Source organism: Narcine bancroftii, chromosome 3, assembly GCF_036971445.1.
Source record: "Narcine bancroftii isolate sNarBan1 chromosome 3, sNarBan1.hap1, whole genome shotgun sequence".
NCBI lineage: Eukaryota > Metazoa > Chordata > Chondrichthyes > Torpediniformes > Narcinidae > Narcine > Narcine bancroftii.
Window position 1 is genome coordinate 219,767,811 of NC_091471.1, and position 22,786 is coordinate 219,790,596.

General features: G+C 41.4%; 1 protein-coding gene across 4 annotated transcripts in view; it reads left to right on the forward strand.

Moving 5' to 3' along the window:
- LOC138758139 (protein transport protein Sec24B-like) overlaps positions 1-22,786 on the forward strand; it is a 188,229-nt gene that overhangs the window by 139,842 nt on the left and 25,601 nt on the right. For all 4 annotated transcript variants that reach the window (XM_069926651.1, XM_069926650.1, XM_069926652.1 and 1 more), the window contains 3 exons: positions 5,929-6,039; positions 7,485-7,660; positions 13,234-13,371. In XM_069926651.1, coding sequence (XP_069782752.1) covers positions 5,929-6,039; positions 7,485-7,660; positions 13,234-13,371 — 425 coding nt within the window. The remainder of the gene's footprint in view (positions 1-5,928; positions 6,040-7,484; positions 7,661-13,233; positions 13,372-22,786) is intronic.

Sequence of the window (22,786 nt, forward strand, 5' to 3'; positions counted from 1 at the left end):
TTGTTGGGGCTGGTGGTGAAGGCTGGATCATTAGGGCATTTAAGAGACTCCTAGACACATGGATGAAAGAAAAATAGTGGATTATGATGTCAGGATGGTTTAGTACTTTTATTTTAAGAATGAATATATGGGCCGGCACAACATGAAGGCCAAAGGGCCTATAAGGAGAATTTTACTAGAGATGTACTTGGCTGAGTCCATTGTGTCTTGCAGATCTTTCTGTTCAGAGATAATGGTGCCCCCATACAAGACCATGATGTAGCTGGTCAGCACACTTTCCACCACACATCTGTAGATGTTTGCCAAGGTTTTCAATGCTATACTAAACCTCCAAAAACTCCTGAGGAATTAGAGATGCTGACGTGCTTTCTTCACAATAAACATTAGTATGTTGGGTCCAGGAAAAGTCCTCCAAAATGATGACTCCCATGAATTAAAATTTGCTCACCCTCCCAACCTCTGGTTCCCCAATAATCACTTGTTGGTACATCTTAGATTTTCTGTTACTAAAGTCCACAATTGTCTCCTTGATTTTGGTGACATTGAGTGAGAGGTTGTTGTTATTATGCCATTCAACCAAGTTTTAGTTCTCCTTCCCGTATGCTGACTTATCATCAATTTTTAAACAGCCCACTACTATGGTATTATCAGCAAATGTATAAATTATATTGTCATCCCAACCCACGCAGTTGTAGGTGGAAAATGAGTAGAGCAGAGGGCTAAGTACGCAGCCCTGTGGTGCTCCGGTACTGTTGGAGATTGTAGAGGGGATGTTCTTGCCAATCTACACTTATTGTAGATTGGAGGTGAGGAAATCCTGAATCCAATTACACAGCCCAAGTCCTGGAGTTTACTGATCAGTTTTGAGGGGATGATGGAATTAAATGCTGAACTCTAGTCAATAAAGAGCATCCTGATGTATACCCCTTTGCTGTCCAGGTGTTTCAGGGTTATGTGCAGAGCCAGTGAGATGGTATCTGGCCTAGACCTGTTGATGCCATAAGCAAATTGGAACAGATCCATGTTGGTGCTCAGACAGGAACTGATCTGCTTCAACAATAACCTCTCAAAACACTTCATCTCTGTGGATGTGCGTTCCAACTCAAACATCTGCTCTGCATTCACTCTATCTCACTCTCTCAAAGAGCAGTGCTATACTGTTCTGTTCTAAAACTGCAGCAAAAGGTGATTTTGCAGAATGAAGCTCCCCAAGGGTCAGTAGCATTTACTCTGCTTTTTTGAATGTATATTAATAATCTGGGGAAGTCCACAGTTTATAAGTGTTCCAATGGCACAAAACCCAGAGGCATAGTGAACTCTGAAGAGGAAAGTAATAAATTTCAAAGAATATAATCATACTCATGGGTAGAATGGGTGGGTGAGAGATGGTTTAAGGTAAACAAGACATTTGCCGATACTAGTGTCTATTGCAGTACACAAAAGTGCTGGATAAATTCACTCCTGAAGAAGGGCTCAGGCCTGAAATTTTAATTTAAAAAAAATTTAAATTACAGATTGTACCTCTCTAATCTAGCACTCTGTGGTCTGGCAACTCCTGTGATCCGGCACGTTTTGAATCTGCCGCCATTAGTTTGCGGATCTGCCACCAGGGCGGCGCTGTTAGTACACTAATGCACCAAAATCTATTACATTGCAGCCGTGTAGTCCTGTTAATTTCTTATATTCAGCTGTACTTTAGGCCTTCAGGATCTCATCCAAGAGACAAAGAGGTGCAGAAGATGGTGCTAGTGCTAATAAGCATTCCCTTAGGGGTCCATTTCTGTTTTTCCTGCATTTTCTGTGATCCAGCAATGGCCAGGTCCCAATGTTGCCAGCTTAAAGAGGCACAACTTGAATTAATTTTTTTTTAAATTTAGACATACAGCACAGTAACAGGCCATTTTGCCCCACAAGCCTGTGCCGCCCAATTTACATCCAATTAACTTATGCCCCTGGTACCTTTCGAACAGTGGAAGGAAACCGGAGCGCCTGAAGAAAGCCCACACAGACATGGGGAGAATGTGCAAACTCGGCGTGTGATTCAAACCCCAGTCACAATCACTCTGGTGTAAAAGCTTTGTGCTAATCACTGCGCCAATTGGGCTGCCAATTAGACTGCCTTTTGCTTTCTTTAGATCTGATTGACCTGCTGAGTTTCTCCTGCACTTTTATATACAGAGATGGAATTTAATCCTGAGAAATATGAAATGTTATATTTTACTGTGTGACTGGAAAAGAGATTATTTTTACTGCAAAAGCCATAGAACCATAAAATACTACAGCACAGAAAACAGGCCACTTGGGTCTTCTAATCTGTGCTGACCATTATTCTGCTAGTCCCATTGACCTTCTCCTATTCCATTACCCTCCGGACCTCTCCCATCCATGTATCTATCCAATTTATTCTTAAAACTTAAGATTGAGCTCGCATTCACCACATCAGATGACAGTTCATTCCATACTCCCACTACTCTTTTGAGTGAAGAACTTTCCCCTAATGTTCCCCTTAAACCTTTCCCCTTTCAACTTAAAACTATGACCTCTTGTATTTATTTTCCCAATCTAAGTGGAAAGAGCCTACTCGCATTTACTCTGTCTATACCCCTCATAATTTTGTAAACCTCCATCACATTTTCCCTCATTCTTCTACACTAAGAAATAAAGTCCTAACCTGTTTAATCTTTCCCTGTAACTCAACTCCTGGAGACCCGACAACATCCTAGTAAATCTTCTAATCTAAAAGAAGTACAAGAAAAAGAGGACTATGAATGAATGTGTATAAATTTGTTTTAAGTTTATTTGTAAATGTACTTTTGGAATTTTTATTGACGCTCCTACAGTTTTTTTAGTTTTTATTGGAACAGTTACAGTCTTCACGAAATTGTAGCTGTGTGATTTTGTCTATTTACATACTTTTAATAGATTTGTTCTTGTAATACCAGTTTAAAGAGAAGCTTTTTGGTCATGTGGTTTGGTTGGCAGGTAGTTTCGTCTCTGAACTGCAGATTGTGGTTTCAGGTCTCACTGTAGAGACATGACAGTACATGGCAGTACTGAGATACTGATCTACTCAAGGAATTGTTACCATTCCGCTGAGAGGTTCGCTCAAGGCCTTGTCTGCTCTTAGGTTGCAATAAATCAAGTTTCATAATATCTTGGACAGTATTTATTGTCATTAGTAAAACAAGTTAATCTGGTTATTATCACATTGATGTTTATGTTTGTGGAAACTTGCAGTGGGCATGTTGATAGCCATGTCAGAACTCAAGATATGAACTTCAGTTTTATTAACTTTAAATTTAGAGATAGACCCAATTACACCCTTGCAGGCAATTAACCTACCCCGTACATCTTTGGAACAAGAGAGGAAACTAGAGCACCTGAAGAAACCATCATGGATATGGGGAGAACATGCAACTCCCTTTCAGACACTGGTGGATTTGAACCCAAATCACTGGTGCTCTTATAGTGTGGTGCTAACAACTATGGTAATTGTGTTTTGGAATGGCATGGAAAATACAATTGATATGCATGCAAGTTTAAAAGATTCTGCATTTTCTTTGGGTGACTTGTTTAGTTTTTCTTTTCCCTGCTGAAAATGAAGCGAACAACTTACACATACTTCCACCTCTATCTGTAACTTTGTTATAGCTCTTTCAGTCACGTCGAAGTACTTTTCAAGTATTTATGGCTGCAGCTTGATGGCAGATAATTTAAGAAAGGTTTGTTTTAAATAATGTTACTTGGGCAATAAAGTAACTTGAGTTAGAAAAGTAGTATATTATGCTTTCTATGCCGAGAGCTTACCAGCTGGATGCATCACAACATGGTGTGAGAGGTGCTCTGCTCAAGATTGGAAGGAGCTGCGGATATTGAAGAATGCAGCTCAGAAAATCACCCAAATCTCCCACACTTCCATCAACTCCATCACTTTCCACTGTCTAGGACAGGTGCCAATAGACTGGAGGACTCATGCCCACTGGGGAGAAGGATCAAGAGTGGAAATTGTGGACCAGCAGGTTTAAAGACAGTTTCTTCCCCTCAGCCATCAGGTTCCAAAATGAACACCATGACATAACTCCCTTATGCCCTTGTTGTATATTAATTGATCTTTTTACTGTAATGCTTTAACCTTGTTCTTGCTCCCACTTTGTACAGTTGCATGTGTGTTAGTGTTTTCTTTCTCGACTGCTCACAACAGGATCCTCACTTTATCAGGTATAATGTTACAATAAATTTGAACTTGAAAACGAACCAATTTCCATGTTGTGAGAATGCCTCCAGCAGTAATGTGATCGTGAACAGATTATCTGTTTTAAGGTATTGTTTGAAAGGTGAATATTGTCCAGATCATAAGATAATTCTTTTCCATATTAGCGCTGTGTGCAAAGGTCACATCCAAGCTAAGTTTCTTTGGTTTAATGTCTTTCTTGAAAGATATAATTACCTTTTGTTATTTAGACACTTCACACTGTACCAAGCTGTCGGACTAGATATTTCTGTTTTGGAATGAATTGGAACTTAAATCCACAACTTACTGATTTGGCAAGAATATGATCATTTCTACCACAGCTGACATAGGATAAACAGACATGAAAACTGGAGCAAACAAAATCTTTTGGATTGAGCTGAATCCTCCAGCATGGTCTATGTCCCCTGACATGAAATCCTAACCAAAATTATGGCTTTCATTTCCTTTTCTTGCAACTATTGAACAACTCGCCGCCACTCCCCACACTGATCCAATCACCCCTGCCCCCCCCCCCCCGATAGCCCACCACCAGCCCACAGACGATGATCACTGTCAGCGTTACCAAATTTAACATCGCATATGAGACCCGGGGATATTTTGAGCCATTTTTGGGGGGAAAAATGTGGATCTTTTATGCCATCAAATACTGCAGATGCTGGGAACTAGACCAAGTGAAGCAGTGTTTTAACATTGACCTTCCAGGTTTCACATGTACCTCATTCAATCTAATTAACTGCATTTAGTGTGTTCATTGTGGCCTCCACTACAATGTTGAGACCAAATGCTTTGTCAAGCACTGGCTCTCCATCCTTGGAATGCCAGCTGCTAACATTTTTACTTCCCTTCATCATTGCCATGCATTCCTACCTGTTTTCTGCCTCAATTACTGCCAGGGTGAGGCCATATATAAACTTGAAGAACAACATATCATATTCCTCCTGAGTAGCTTTAAACCCAAAGGCATGCACATGGAATTTTCTAGTTTGAGGTAGCCCCCACCCAGATTGAGTTCCACAGGTTCCATCTGTTCTCCTATTCTTGCGTTTTTCTCAAACCTTCCCCAGTGATTGCCTTCCCTACCTGTCTCTCCACATCTCCCAGCTTTTATCCAGTATCCCATTGCCCATTAGCCCCTCCTCTCCCCACCCCACCTTTAGACTTCCTACCTCCCCTTCCTACCTTGCTCTCAAGAAAGAGTCCAGATTTGAGTCATATTTCTCTTCATGGACACTGCCATGCCCACTGAGTCCTCCAGCTTCTAAATTCATGTTAACGGTTGGAGTTCAACTTTGTAATCACCACAAAAATCGATTAATGTAAAGCAGTTCACTGTTTTAGATTCATAGATCAGGAGATGGAAGTCTTATTAGTTGATACAAGTCTAGGATATTCTTTAATGTTTGTGGTATCTGATTGTGTACATGACTAAGTATGTCTTCTGCTCATTTATGAAGAACTTTTCTTGCAGCAGAAAATCTGTTTTCAGTCATTTGTAATGAAATTAGTTTCTGCATAGCTTTATCCATTGCAAAGAAGGAGTTATTATTTCCAAGGATCCCTACTATTTAATTTTACACCATTCAATAAATCAAGTCAATTCTGTACTTCATATCTCAAAATGTGAATAAAGGTGCATTCTTGAAATTGGGGATGACTTTAAATTTTGGTGTTTTCAGGTGAGCGTCGGATTCGAGTGCATACTTTGTCTTTACCTGTTGTGAATTCTGTGGCTGCTGTTTACACAGGAGCAGATGTGCAGGCTATTACGTGTCTTCTAGCCACGATGGGTAGGTGACATTTCTAATGTAATTGTACAATGCAATAAGGAAACAACTGGGAAGAAATTGTGAGCACTAAATCTAAGTTCTGTATTAATCCTGAATGCCTTCTTTGGGCAAGTTATTGACCACTTTAGCTTTTGTTAATAATCAAACTATAGTTTGCCACATTAGATTTGCTATGCATGGGTGCAAAATATTCTTTGCAACAATTTGAATGGGAGGAAGACATTTTTTGAAGGACTATATCTCCATGCAAATTAGGAAACCTTGGTGTTCTCACAGGTTAATTCCCTTTCCATTGTGCAGTTGTGTACGTATAGAGGCTGAAACTTTAATAAACTACATTTTTAGGTTAGATTAGAATCTATCATCCCTCCTACGCATACCCAGTGGCATGTCTGACTTTGGAAAAAATTGGATGTTCTACGACTGAAATGAAATTTAGCTTTGTAAGTTTATGGGGTCCTTTTCTTAATTATTTTCATAACTTATCAAGCTACTTAGATCCTGTTTAGTGATTTGGCTGTTTCCTTTTTTACAATAGTGGAGCATGTATGTTCAACCAACAGCTTCATAAGGGTGGGAGTTAGATTCTTAGTATATTTTTTCTGCCATTTAGTTATGTAACATAGGTTATTCATAGTTATATGTACCAATATAGTTACTTTGTTAGATATTTACTATTATTATTATTACCTATGCATCATTCACTGCTAAAACTCAATAAAAATATTAAAAGAGATTAGAATCTATTAGCTCTAAAATGCTTGGTATTAGAAAATGCAAGAAATAGTCATCAGGTCAGCTAGCATTTGTAAAGTAGAAACAGTTAATGTTTAGGATCTATGATCCTTCATCGAACTGGGAAAGCAGGGAAGGATGTTTAGAACAAAGAAAACATCTCATGATTGTACTACCAATCAACCACAATCTGACAGAGAATTGTGATTAATAGGCTTTAATCACCTTAAAATGTTAGCACAGCTTGCATTTTGCTGGCCTGTTCCAAGGCAAGGACTGATGGAGGGTTCGGGTATAACAGCCTTTATGGGGATATCTGGGAGGGAGGAGTCACAGGTTCAGGGGCGCGCCAGCCCATATAGCACATACATACAACTATATACATAGTGGTAGCACCACAATGTGTTACTACGGGATGTAGTAACAGTTAAGATCAGATTATGCTTCTTTTCTGTATGTGATCACCCTATCTGCATTTGTTTTCTGCAGTGTAGAGAAGGCCATTTTGTTAAAAGTAAGTTTAGTTCATTTGAATGGAAATACTGCAAGTTAAAAATAAAACTACGGAGTATCAAACATTATTTGTCAGTTCTATGGGGACATCCTTATTGTTCATTTTCCTTTAAGGTTTGTAGGATTTGAGGCCATTAACATCATATAGCTTTAATATCTCTGTACCTTAAATTTATAACTTATTTTTTGCTTCTCAGCTGTTGATCGATCTATTTCGTCGAGTCTGTCTGATGCCAGAGATGCCTTGGTAAATGCTGTGGTAGATTCCTTATCTGCATATCGTTCCACGATTTCTAATCTGCAAAAATCTGTTTTGGTGGCACCAAACTCCCTCAGGCTGTTTGCCCTCTATATTCTGGCTCTTTTGAAACAGGTAACAATAAAATTAATGACACAATTTATAGAGTAAGGTTTTATTCAGAATGTGCTTGAGTTGCAGTCAAATGAGAAACACAACACATGTTTGGAAACTTACAAAGAAACTCCTGGAGATACTCAAGTTGGCAGCATTTGTGAAGAGAGTTCAATGAACTATAATCACAACTGCAAGACAAGGATTAAGTTGCAGAGGAGGGAGGGGAATTAAAATTGCACACCCTGATTTATGTTGTCTCTGGAAGGCTAGTGATGAATACCTCTCTTTATTTCTCTTCTCCAGACAGATCAGCTATCTTTAACAGGCATTTGTCTGTCTGAATCACAATTTACTCTTGTAGCAAAGAGATTCACATTGTGAACATTTGTCCTGAAATCCTTTCCTTTTAGGCAGACCCTCAAGAGTGACAGTAACTTGCTTCCAGTTTTGTTTTGTGTTCTGAGATAAACAATTAAACCAACATGAGAAGTAAACTCTGCCACAGATGGGGTACGGGTCGGTGAATGGGAAGTTTGTAAGCTGTACACTCCTATCTACACATACGTCTTCTTGGTGCTCCCAATGCGTGACCTTGAAGTATGGTGGCAGAGATCGAAATCAGTTGAGGTGGGCTTGGGGTCAGCAGGAGTAACAGGGGAGACTAGTGATCAGGAACAGATTGCAAATTGGGAAAAGATGAGATCTGTGGGTTTAGAGTAAGTAGAGGGAACCTGAAGACGGGTTGAAAGTAATGGGAAGTCACTGAAAGCAACAACTTTGAACCCTTAGTTCATGTGCTGTATCAAGGCTTCAAGGTACAATAAAACTGGTATCCGGCACCTATAGGAAATTGTAGATGCTGGATAAGTGTATTTTCCAGTTGCTTGAGATTTACTCTTACAATGCCTAACATTAACACCTGCATTAGAATAAACAGTTTAAAAGACAAAAATACTATACAGCACTTTCACTGAACAAACTTCACTTGCATGAATATATAAACCTTAAAGCATTTTACTTTATTTCCATTCACATTCTTTGAAATATATAACTGTCGCTGCATCTGCAGGTTCCTCCCCCTCCAAGGAGCTTCCCAAAAGACGAACAGTAAATTATAGATAATTACCCCCACCCCCGCCCCCAAGTTTGAAGATAAAGCCTCTGACCGGGGCAACTCTTACTAAGCAGAGATAAGGAGACACTTTGAAGTATACCCTAACAGCGAGTGGCATCAATCAGATCTTCATCCTAAAAACTTTATAAAACTCTATCGGGAATCCATCTTCACCTGGTGTTCTATTGTTTGGTAGTTTCATTCATATATCCTTTATTTCTTCAGTCTTAAAAGGTTCTGTCAATTTATTTTGTTCTTCAATTTGTAGAGGTGGTAGTTCAATATTAGATAAAAATTTGTCAATTTTGTCATTTTTTCCTATATTTTCAGCTCAGTATAATTGTTTATAGAATCTTTTTAAATTTTCATTAATCTCCAATGGATTAGATGTGATCCGTTTATCATCTTTTCTTGTCGCTAGAATGGTTCTTTTAGCTTGTTCTGTTTTAAGTATTAGAGATTTAGAGAATTGGAAAGAACTACCGTTAACTTTAATAGGAAGAATAAACTGTATTAAGATGAATGTGTTCCCACGAGTGCAATATCTATTCCAAATGTTACCAATTCCTCTGCCAGAAAAATATTTTGCAAAACTGAAGAAAATAGTAAGGAAATTTAATGGAAAGGTAAGAAATCAAGAATAGCGCTAGAAAAATTAACATGGAGTTACAAACAAGGGGGATTACAGTGACCAAACTTCAAAAATTACTACAGGGCAGTGCAGTTAAGGTACTTATCAGAGAGGAGTAAAACAGGACTGGACTAAGATAGAATTAGACACATTGGGAGAAAATATCCTGGAACACATACTTTATAAATGGGATGAAAAATTGGTGTAATATAACAATTCACCAGTACAACATCACAGATTTAAATTATGGAAAAGAATACACCTGGAAGAAAAGAAGATAAATTATCAAATACCAAAAATGTTATTGACACAAAACCCATTAATCCCCTTTACAATAGATAATTTATTTTTCAAGGAATGGGATAGAAAAGGAATCAAAAAAATAAAAGATTGCTATTTGGGAAATAATTTATTAACATTTGAGCAATTAAAAGATAATAATGGAATAACACAAGGTACAATGTTTACATATTGCCAATTGAAAACTTATTTAAAAGATAAATGGGGAAATATCTTGAGATTACCAGAAAGTAACAGCTATGAATATTTAATCGCGGACACAATGGTAATTAAAAAAAATTATTACCAAAATGTACATCAAATTGCAAAATAAGAAAGAGGATGAAACAAAGTATAAACCGAAACAAAGTTGGGAAAAAGATTTAAACATAGAGATAAAGAATGAAACATAGGAGGGGTTATGTACAGGAACAATGAGGAACACGATAAATACTAAATTACGTATAATAACCATAACCATATAACCACTTACAGCACAGAACAGGCCAGTTCGACCCTACTAGTCCATGCCGTAACAAATCCCCACCCTCCTAGTCCCACTGACCAGCACCCGGTCCATACCCCTCCAGTCCTCTCCTCTCCATGTAACTATCCAGTCTATCCTTAAATGTAACCAATGATCCCGCCTCAACTACGTCTTCTGGAAGCTCATTCCACATCCCTACCACCCTTTGCATAAAGAAATTTCCCCTCACGTTTCCCTTATAATTTTCCCCCTTCAATCTTAAACCATGCCCTCTAGTTTGAATCTCCCCCACTCTTAATTGAAAAAGCCTATCCATATTTACTCTGTCTGTCCCTTTTAAAATTTTAAACACCTCTATCAAGTCCCCCCTCAATCTTCTATGCTCCAGAGAAAAAAGCCCTAGTCTGCACAACCTTTCCCTGTAACTCAAACCTTGAAATCTCATGAACCTTCTCTGCACTCTCTCTATTTTGTTTATATCTTTCCTATAATTTGGTGACCAAAACTGTACACAGTACTCCAAATTTGGCCTCACCAATGCCTTGTACAATTTCATCATTACCTCCCTACTCTTGAATTCAATACTCTGATTTATGAAGGCCAACATTCCAAATGCCTTCTTCACCACACCATCTACCTGAGTATCAGCCTTGAGGGTACTATTTACCATTACTCCTAAATCCCTTTGTTGCTCTGCACATCTCAATAGCCTACCATTTAATGCAAATGACCTATTTAGATTTGCCTTTCCAAAATGTAACACCTCACACTTATCTGTATTAAATTCCATCAGCCATTTCTCAGCCCACACCTCCAGCCTTCCTAAATCACCTTTTAATCTACGGTAATCTTCCTCACTGTCCACAACACAACCAATCTTTGTATCATCCGCAAACTTGCTTATCCAATTCTCCACCCCTACTTCCAGATCGTTAATATATATAACAAATAATAGTGGACCCAGGACCGATCCCTGAGGAACTCCACTAGTCACCGGCCTCCAATTGGACAAACAATTTTCTACCACTACTCTCTGACACCTCCCATCCAACCACTGCTGAATCCATTTCACTACCTCCTTATTTATACCTAATGCCTCCACCTTTTTTCCTAACTTCCTGTGGGGAACTTTGTCAAAAACTTTACTAAAGTCTAAATAGACAACATCCACAGCTTTCCCTTCATCAACCTTTTTTGTAACCCCCTCGAAAAACTCAAGGTTTGTCAAGCATGATCTACCCCTGACAAAACCATGCTGATTACTCCCTATCAATCCCTATACCTCCAAATATTTGTAAATACCATCACTCTCAGCTCCCTGCTCTTTATATCTCTTGTACACCTCCCTTTTTCTCCTAACCAAATTTTCAATATTCCTCGAAAACCAAGCCTCCCTATGACTTCCAGCCTTTCCTTTGATCCTCACTGGGACATATCTACTCTGTACTCTCAAAATTTCTTTTTTGAATATCCTCCATTTTTCATTTACATCCTTACCTGAAAATATCCTGTCCCACTCAATACTCCCCAAATCCCTTCTTATTCCTTCGAAATTTGCTCTTCTCCTTCCAGAACCTCAACTTTAGGCCCCTCCTTGCTCTTCCCTAAAACTACCCGAAAACTAACAGAGTTATGATCACTAGACCCAATTTGTCCTCCAACATTAATGTCCGTTACCTGACCTAGCTCATTCCCTAACAGGAGATCTAGTATTATACCGTCCCGAGTCGGTTCTTCTACTAATTGATTTAGAAAACAATCTTGAATACATTTAACGAACTCTAGTCCATCCAGCCCTCTAACTGTATGGGTATCCCAATCAATGTGAGGGAAGTTAAAATCTCCCATGATCACTACCTTATGATTCTCATACGTTATCTCCCTACAAATTTGTTCCTCTAATTTTCTTGGCCCATTTGGTGGTCTGTAATACACCCCTATTAGCACCCTCATGCCTCCTTCACCCCTCAATTCCACCCAAACAGCCTCACTGGACGATTCCTCCAGACCATCCTGCCACCTCACGGCAGTAATGTCATCCTTAACAAGCAGAGCAAGTCCTCACCTTTTTTACCCCCTGCTCTATCACATCTAAAACAAATGTATCCTGGAATATTAAGTTGCCAGTCTTGCCTCTCATGTAGCCAGGTCTCACTAATTGCCACAATATCATGACCCCAAGTATCTGTCCATGCTCTAAGCTCATTTACCTTGTTCACTATGCTTCTTGCATTAAAATATATGCATTTCAGAGAATGACCCTCACCTATATTCTCTTTTCTACCTTTTACCCTAATCTTCATCCTACCTTTGTTATTGTTATTATTCCTATCTAGGTGGCCATGCTCCCTTGACACTGCTCTCACACTCTGATCGCCACCCCCCTGCCAAACTAGTTTAAACCTTCCCCCACAGCTCTAGCAAATCTGCTTGCCAGCACATTGGTCCCCCTCCAGTTCAAGTGGAGTCCGTCCCTTTTGTGCAGGTCCGAGCTTCCCCAGAAGAGATCCCAATGATCCAGAAATCTTATCCCTTGCCCCCTGCACCATCTCTTTAGCCACGCATTCATCCTCCACATCCTCCTATTTCTACCCTCACTAGCGTGTGGCACCGGCAGCAATCCAGAGATTACTACCTTGGAGGTCCGCTCTTGATGGTGATCATTTGTGGATGTTGTTATTGATATGACTCATAGTGCAAGAAATTTAAAAAAGCAGATCTTCATCCCAGCCAATGCCACTTTATTCAAACACCTGCTACGAGCAAAGCACAACCAAAGCACTCCGCAGGGCTGAATATTTGTTCCCATCTTCACCAAAGGTTATTGCAGAAAACATTAACTTTTACAATTTTAAACTTGAGGTTTTCTTTTTAACTTCTTATTTATTTTCCTGGATTTTTTGTTTTGCAGCTTGCTTGAATTCAGGATACCAGGAGTTTTACTGTACCAGTTTTACGATTGACAAAAAGAATGTTGTGAACTGTGTGCACACTACCTATAAATGTTTATCAAGTTATGAAAATTATTCATTTGCAGATCAGAATTAATAATCTTTGGTGTAATTATTTAATTTTTGCAGGAAGCTTTTGGAACTGGTTTGAGTATTCGATTGGATGAACGGGTGTTTTCCATGTGCGAGATGAAGACTCGGCCATTCGTTCATTTGATACTGATGATTCATCCACACCTGTATAGAATAGACCACCTGTCTGATGAGGTGAGTCAAACTCAAAACCTTACTTTAAAAGTGATTGATGATTTGAACAAAAACTTTAATAGGTGATCTTGGACTTTTTGAGAAGTGATATTGTTAGAACCTGCTGAATTAAAGAATGAAATAAAAACACAGAAGTGCTGGAGGACCTCAGCAGGTCTTGCAGCATCCATAGGAGATAAAGATATATCTGTAAAGATATATATCAGACATTTTGGCCTGAGCCATTCTTCAAATCAAAGAATGAAGACGCTATTATAAAACAGTCATATCTGGGACATAGAATGCCCATCCTAATGTACTTCCTAGTTATGAGCAAAGGAAACTGATCTCATGGTGAAAACTTAATACTCTTGAGTAGCACAGGTCTAGGCCCATTGCACAGAACTGTCTCCTGCAATTCTGTGCTCTTGCACACACATCTAAAATTATGCTGGACACGGGAACAAATTAAATTATTTTTATTAAACTGTAAATTAAAAAGAAAACTTTTTGGACTAATTATCGTGCTTATTTTTCAAAATGTGTTTTCCACATTAGAATAATCACTGATAGCCTCTCAAAAGTTGTGCCAGGTCTGCTTTCTGTAAGATTTGGGAGAGAATTCCTCTTCACCGTGCTCTTTTCAATCCTGGGAAGACCAGTCCTTGCTGAGCGGCTCTGACTCATAGAATCTAGTACTGAGTTTGATCCCCTCCCTCCTCCCCAGAAATCTGTCTGCAAGTCCCAGATTCTCAGAATTGATCCCAGTTTAATTGGCTGCGTGCCGACAGGCATGTTAATGCTCACAGCAAGATGAATGTCAATTTGATAGATATCTCTATATTTCATCGTTGACCTCGACTGCAGTGCTGGAAGACCACAGTGCAGCTAATCCTGTATTTTTTTGAGGAAAGACTGCAAGAACTACAGACCCAGTGGATGTAATGTCAGTGGCAGGTAAGATATTAGAGGGGTTCTAGAGAGACAGGATCTATCAGCTCTTCAAAGCACAAGGACTCATTAGGAAGAGTCAGTGTGGCTTTGTACATGGGAAATCTTGCCTCACGAATCTGAGTCAAGAGGTGCCCAAGATCAATGAGGCCAAGGAGGTAGTTGTTATGCACTTTACCAGAGCCTTTCACAAGGTCGTATGTGATACGCTGGTCTAGAAGCCTCGATTGCATGGTGAGCTAACTATTCAAATACGCAATTGGCAATTAGTAGGAGACAGAGGGTTGTGGTGGAGGATTGTTTTCAGGTTGGAGGCCTATGACAAGTGGTGTACTGCAGTGATCACTCTTGTTCATCATTTCTGTTAATGATCTAGATGAGAATGTAGGGAGAATGATTAATAAATTTATGGATGACACAGAAATTGGTGCTATGGTGGACAAAAAGAAAGGCTATATAGGATTACAATGAGATCTTGATCAACCTATCAGTGGGTAAACGAATAGTAGATGGAGTTTGATTCAGACAAAAGCAAGCTATGACCTTTTGATAAGATACAGGACTTGGACTGTAAATAGTAGGCCTCTGGGGCTTTGTAGAGCAGAGAAATATAAGGATACAGGTACATTGTTCCCTGAAAGTGGTGGTATGGAAGGCCTCCCTTCATTGGTCAGGGCATTAATGTCAATAGTTGGGGTGTCGTGTTGTGCCAAGTCTGTTTTCTGCAAGATTTGAGAGAGAATTCTTCTCCACCACCTTGGTAAGGCCATGTTTGGAACACTACATCATTTTGGGCGGCATGGTTGGCGTAGTGCTTACCACAGCGCCTTTGCAGTGCCAACGATCGGGACTGTCGTTCGAATCCCGCGCTGTCTGTAAGGAGTTTGTACATCCCTGTGTCTGTGTGGGTTTTCCCCAGGGGCTCCAGTTTCCTCCCACCTTTTGAAATGTACCGTGGATTTAGGTTAATTTGGTGTAAATTGGGTGGAACGGACTCATAGGCCAAAATGGCCTGTTATCGTGCTGTACGCTAAAAATAAAAATAAATTACCAGTATTTTTTAAATTAATTTTTTTATCTTAAAAGATTTATTAAAAAAAACCTAATTCTGGTCACCTTGCTATAAGAAAGATGTTATTAAACTGAAAAAGGAGCAGAAAAGATTCACAAAAATACAGTGTATTACTAAACCTGAAGGTATTGATTTATAAGGAGAGACTGGATAGCAAAGGATGTTGTCCTTGGAGGGTAGGAGTAACCTTTAAGGTGAAGAGTCACAGTCTTTTCCCCAGAGTATGAGAGTCTAAAACTAGGGGACATAGAAAGGGTCCCAAGGGATAACTACAGTATATTTTCACAGAGTTTGTAGGAATCTGGACCAAGCAGCCAGGTAAAGTAAGAGAATCAGATACATTATGACATTCAGAAGATATTTGGACAGGTATATGGAAATGTGAAATGTTGGGGGACATGTCCCAAACACAGGGAAAGGGAACAAGCTGAGATGGGCAACTTGGTTAGCATGGATGAGTTGGGCCAAAGGGCTTGTTACCATGCTGTACAGCTGACCCTATGAATCTAACTATTCCTTTCATTTTTGTAAAATAGATTTGTGCACAGGTCAGCCTGGTAGTGAAATGCCTTGCAAGCAGCAAATACTGTAATGTTCGCAAACTAAGAAAAGCAAAGAAAGCAGTCATTCTCGTTCACGGGAGATGCATCTTGGAAAAAGTTATGGTTGAAAAGATGTGGAGATTGATTATATAAGAATTGGAATAGCAAAGGTATTTGCCTAATCTTTACCTGAGGAGGGAAATAAGAAAATCAGCAGGTCACAAAAGAGGTGGAAAAACTCAGCAGGTCATGAAGTATTCGAAGGAAATAAAAGGCAGTCACCATTTCGGGCTTGGGTCCTTCAGGAATGTGGAAAATCAGGCAGATGCCTGAAAATAGGAGGAGGGGAAGGGGAGGAGCACAGGCTAACAGATACTGGAAGACTGCAATTGATTTTAAGGTAGGAAGGGTTAATGGAGAGAGTACGATTTCAAAATGGCACCTTACAGCAGCAACTCTTTGCGAGCAACTCTGATGGGAATAATCAAGTATTCCCGTACAGAACTCCTAAAAACAAGAAACATAACATCAAACTTACCCAACTGCAGAGAGGTATGGAGGTCCGAAGATCACTTGGAATCGGCAGAATCAGCACTCTCCGTCAGGCTGAGGGACCTTTAAACAGCTCACATAAGTACAACAACTCCGCAGGACCTTTAAACAACTCCAGTAGAAACAACAACTCTGCGGTTTACAACAACTCCAGAGTTTTAAACAGCTCAAAAAGATACAACAACTCTGGAACTCCGCAGGTACAAAAACAACTCCAGCAGCGGACCCACGAGCCAGATAAAGAAGACCCAACCATGTGGACGCAGAGGGGGCCAATAGGTCAAGCTGAGACACTGGGACCTGAGGCTTCAGCTTCCTACCATCCTCCTGGCCAATGTACAGTCCTTGGAGAACAAACTTGATGAACTCCAAGCCGTGAACTTCAACGTCGGAGAGACATCAGGGAGTGCTGTGTAATGTGCTTTACGGAAACATGGCTAAATGTGGATATGGGAAACACGGCCCTGCAGCCAAAGGGCTACCCCCTCCATCACGCTCACCAAACACCAGTGTCAGGAAAAGCTAGGGGAGCCGGAGTTTGTATCATCATCGGTTCATCATGGTGCACAGACGTGATGGTCTTGTCCCAGTTCGGCTTCCCCAACCTGGAACATTTGGCGATCAAGTGTCACCCATTCTACCTGCTGAAGGAGTTCACTGTCATCATCCAGGTCACAGTGTACACTCTACCCCAGGCTAACGTCAGGCTGGAACTGAAGCACTGTGATAAACAGCCATGAGACAGCACATCCAGATGCCGTCTCAGTCACTGCAGGAGACTTCAATCAGGCCAACCTGAGAAATTCCTGACAAACTACTATCAACACGTCACAGGCGATATCAGGAGAACTAACACACTCGACCACTGGGACACCACCATGAAAAACACATTCCAAGCCATACTACAACCACACTTTGGCAAGTCTAATCGCCTGGCTGTACTTCTACTCCCAGTGTACAAGCAGAGACTGAAGACCACAGCACCAGTGGTGAAGACGGCAAGGTGTGGTTGAGGGAGGTGGAGGAGTGTCTGTAGGTCTGCTTTGAATTAGTAGATTGGAACATATTCAATAACATATCCATAGTCTTGAATGACTATGCAACAGATGTCACCGACTTCATCAAGACTTGCATGGGTGAGTGTGTTCCTCAACCAGAAACCCTGAATAAATCAGAGAATCTGCAACCTGCTAAGGGTAAGAACAAGGGTGTTTAAGGCTGGGTATCAAAATCTTTAGAAGAAGTCCATTTACGACCTCCGGAAGGCCATCTCTTCCTAATTCTGGAGGTTGTACAGATTCAGATGCACACCAGCTATGGCAGAGAGTGCAGGCTATTACAGCCAACAATGCGAAGGCAAACACTCTAGAGGGCTGCGATGCTTCCAATGAGCTGAACACTTTCTCTGTCTGCTCTGAAAAGAAGAACCAAACAATGCCTTTTAGAATCCTTGAAAAAGCTGAGGATCCTGTGATATCTGTCTCTGAGAGTGACGTCAGAACATCATTCAAGAGGGTAAACCCTCACAAGGCATCAGGCCCTGATGGCGTACCTGGCAGGATACTGAAAATCTGCACCATCCAACCAGCTAGAGTGTTCACGGTCATTTTCAACCTCTCATTGTGGCAGTCAGAGTTTCCAACTAGCTTCAAAAGGGCATCAATCATCCTGGTACCCAAGAAGAGTAGCTTCAACGACTACAACCCAGTAGCACTAACTTCTACTGCGATGAAATGCTTCAAGAAGCTGGTCATGGCCAGAATTAAGTAAAGATCTGGAACCAATGCAATTCCTCCACAGAAGATGCAATATCACTGGCTCTCCACTCAGCTCTGGACCACCTCAAAAATGGAAATTCATACAAATGTCTGCTCTTCATCGACTACAGCTCGGCCTTCAATACCATTATTCCCTCAGTGCTGGTCAAGAAGCTACAAACTCTAGGCATTTGTAACCCTCTCTGCAATTGGATCCTTGACTTTCTCATTGGAAGACCACAGTCTGTACAAATTGGAAACAACGTCTCCTCCTCACTGATCATCAACACAGGCGCACCCCAAGAATGTGTGCTTAGCCCACTGCTCTACTCATTATACACCCATGACTGTATGGCCAGGCACAATTCCAATGCTATCTACAAATTTGCCAATGACACCACAGTTGTTGGCAGAATCACAAATGGCAATGAGGAAGCATACAGGAAGGAGATAGATCAGCCCGTTGAGTGGTGTCATGCCAACAATCTTGTGCACAACGTCAGCAAAACCAAGGAGATGATTGTGGACTTCAGGAGGAAGTCAGGGGAACACAACCCTGTTCTCATCGAGGCCTCAGTAGTGGAGAGGGTCAAGAACTTCAAATTCCTGGGTATCAACATCTCCAAGGATCTGTCTTGGAGCCTCCATGTTGATGCAATCATGAAGAAGGCTCGCCAACGGCTGTACTTTGTGAGATGTTTGAGGAGATTCGATATGTCACTGAAGACTCTCAAAAACCTCTACAGGCATACTGTGGAGAGCATTCTAACTGGTTGCATCACTGCCTGATATGGAGGTGCCAACTCTCAGGACAAGAATAAACTCCAGAGGGTTGTTAACTCGGCCGGCGACATCACAGGCACCAGCCTTCACTTCATCTACATGAGGTGGTGTCTTAAAACAGCAGCCTCTATTCTAAAAAAAAGCCCACCACCCAGACCATGCCCTCTTCATTCTGCTACCATCGGGAAAAAGGTACAGGAGCCTAAAGACGAACACTCAGCAGCCCACAAGGACAGCTTCTTCCCCACTGCCATCAGATTCCTGAATGATCAATGAACCAAAGACACTACCTTACTTTTATTAATATTATTATTATTATTTTATTTTTTATAGCAATGTTGTAAGATTGTTATAATGTGAATGTTTGCACTATAATGCTGTCGCAAAACACTGAATTTCATCACTTGTTCATAACAATAAACCCTGATTCTGATTCTGATAGGGCAGTAGAATGCTTGGAGTGCAGGACGTAGAAAATCTGGGGCAGCACAACTACACCTGCATGAGAATTATCCAGCTGCAGCTCCTGAGAGACCATGTTAGGAAGCTGAAGCTGAATGAACTCCAGATCATTTGGGAAGCGGAGATGGTTATAAGCCATTTTCAAACCAAAGGGGAGCGGTGACCCTACTTTGTCCTGGTGAAATTCCTGGGAATTCAAGACCTCCCAGGCCTTTCACACTGTGGTCCAAATTCCCTGGAATTTGACCTTCCCAGCAATTTAGGTGGTGGTGGGGGGGTTCCTTCCCCCAACCAATGGCATGTTATGCAGTCACAGGATGAATGGCCAGCTTTGTTTCCCATAACTCTCATACAGCTGAAACCCTTCTGGAAATTACAGCTGTGTGAGGGATTATGGTTAACGAAGACGGCCATTCTTCCCTCATTGTGCTGCTATCATGACGTGCTGAAGCAGCCCGCTCTTGTCAGGAGGTCTATATATTTTAATCGTCTATGTGACACAGCACACAGGTGCTGATATCACAAGGCTTTCTCTGCTTGGCCATTTGCCTTTTCACACCGCAGGGAGAGGGTGGTCCGGGAAAATTTCTCGGCACTGCAGCTCTACCTACAAGGTAGGGCTAAGGACCCATTTAAAATTTCTGGGCCGACCTTTTCACCCCACAGGTTCATGGGAGGGTTCCCTGGAAAATCTTCATTTTACACTGTGGTGTGAAATGGCCTTTAGAGAGGGGCTTCAGAGAGACAGTCACCTCTAAAGGGCAGGAGACAGTGTATGACTGTTAGGAGAGAGAAGGGGGGAAAGCAGACAGTGCAGAGCACCCCTGTAGTCGTTCCCCTCAATAAGTATACTGTTTTAGATACTGTTGGGGAGGGTGGGGGCGATCTATCAGGGACAAGTTGAGGTGGTCACGACTCTAGCCCAGGCTGGCCCCCTGGCTCAGAAGGGAAGGGGGAGAAGAGTAGAACTGTGGTGTGGGGACTCATTGGTTAGGAGAGCAGTTAGGAGGTTTGGTGAACAAGATCGAGACTCCCAGATGGAATGTTGACCCCCTAGGTGCCAGGGTCAGGGATGTCTCTGATTGAGTTCATAGCATTCTGGAGGGGGATGGTTGGGGCAAGCAGCCAAATGTCCTGGTCCATCTGGGGATCAATACATAGATAGGAGTAGGGATGTGGTCCTGAAGAGGGAATATAGGGAGTTAGGAAAGAAGATAAAAAGCAGTATTAATCTGGGTGTTAATCTCAGGATTGCTGCCTGTGATACACACCAGAGAGGGGAGGAATAGGAATATGTGGTAGATGAATGCATAGTTGAAGAGTTGGAGTAGGATGCAGGGATTCAGAGTTGTGGGTCATAGGGATTTCTTTTGGGGAAGATCTGAGTTGTACTAAAAGGACAAGCTGCACCTGAACTGGAAGGGGACTAATATCCTGGTGGGCAGGTTTGCTAAAGCTGTTGGGGAGGGTTTAAACTAGCTTGGCAGGGGGGTGGGAATCAGAATGTGAGGGCATAGAATAGGGCAGAAGGACAAAAGCATGATGCTGTATGCTCTGAGTTGGGATGCAGAGGGCAAAACATAAAGGTAGCCAGTTAGAGGGTTCGAAATATGTCTATTTCAATGCGAGGTATATTAGGAATAAAGGGGATGAACTTAGAGCATGGATCAGTACGTGGAACTATGATGTTGTGGCCATTACAGATACTTGGCTGGAGGAAGGACAGGATTGGCTGATGCAGGTACTGGTGTTTAGAAAGAATAAGATGGGAGGTAGAAAAGGGGTAGGGGGTAGCATTACTGGTCAGGGGTAGTATCACGGCTACAGAAAGGAAGGATGCTGTAGAGGGAGTGTCTACTGAGTCGGTGTGGGTGGAAGTCAGAAATAGGAAGGGAGTGATCACTGTGCTGGGAGTAGTCCATCGGCCCCCAAATAGTCCTCAGGAAACTGAGGAGCAGATAAGCAGGCAGCTTTTGGAATGGTGCTGGAACTGCAGGGTTGTAGTTATGGGTGATTTCAACTTCCCTAATATTGACTGGCACCTACTGACTGCAAGAGGGATCTATGGGGCTGAATTTGTCAGGTGTGTACAAGAAGGATTCCTGACACAGTGTGTAGACCAGCCGATGAGAGGAGAGGCCATACTGGATCTGGTTCTGGGGAATGAACCTTGTCAGGTGGCGGACCTCTCGATAGGGGAGCATTTTGGAGAGAGTGACCACAACTCCCTTAGTTTTAACATAGCTATGGAAAAGGATAAAAACAGTCAAAATGGGTAAGTGCTTAACTGGGGAAGGGCTGATTATAAAGGGATGAGGCAGGAACTAGTGAGAATAAATTGGAAACAGATGCTTAAGGGTGAAAGCACAGAGGTAACGTGGAAGAAGTTTAGGGACCACTGTGCTGGGTTCAGGATAGGTTTGTCCCACTGGGATAAGGAAAAGATGGAACTGTGGCTGATGAAACAGGTCAGACAACTAGTCAAGAGGAGGAAGGAAGCATATATTAGATATTGAAAGAAGGAAACAGGAAGGGCTTGTGAGAAGTAAATTGTAGCCCGGAAGGAGCTTAAGAAAGGATTTAGGAGAACTTGAACGGGGCATGAGAAGGCCTTGGCATGTCAAATTAAGGAGAACCCCAAGGTGCTCAAGCATATGTTAAGAACAGAAGGATGATGAGAATGAAGCTGGGGCCGCTAAAGGAGCCAACATGTGTCTGGAAGCAGAGGAGGTTGGGAGGTCCTTAATGAATACTTTGTATCAGAATTCACAAATTTAACAGGCCTGTGGAGATTAGGCCTCTGGGATTAGGATTGTGTTCAGGCTTCTGAACAGACAATGTGGAGATTAAGGAAGAAGTAGTGTTGGATCTTCTTAAAAACATCAAGATTGGTGGACGTGATCTACCCCAGGCTACTGTGGGAAGTGAGAGAAGAAATAGCTGGGGCAGTAGCTATGATCTTTTAAGTCCTCCTTGGCCGCAGGGGAGGTGCTAGAATGTTTAAAAAGAGATAATAGGGAGAATCCTGGGAAATATAGACCAATGAGTCTTATGTCAGTGGTGGGTAAATTAATGGAGAGAATTCTCAAGGATACGATCTGTGAGCATTTGGAGAAGTACATTCAACTCAAGGACAGTCAGCATGACTTTGTGAAGAGAAGGTTGTGCCTAATGAATCAAATTGATTTTTTGAAGAGGTAACAAAAGAAATTGATGAGGGTGGGGTGGTAGATGTGGACTACATGGATTTTAACAAGGCATTTGACAAGGTCCCCCACAAGAGATTCATCCAGAAAGTCATGAGGCATGGGATCAAT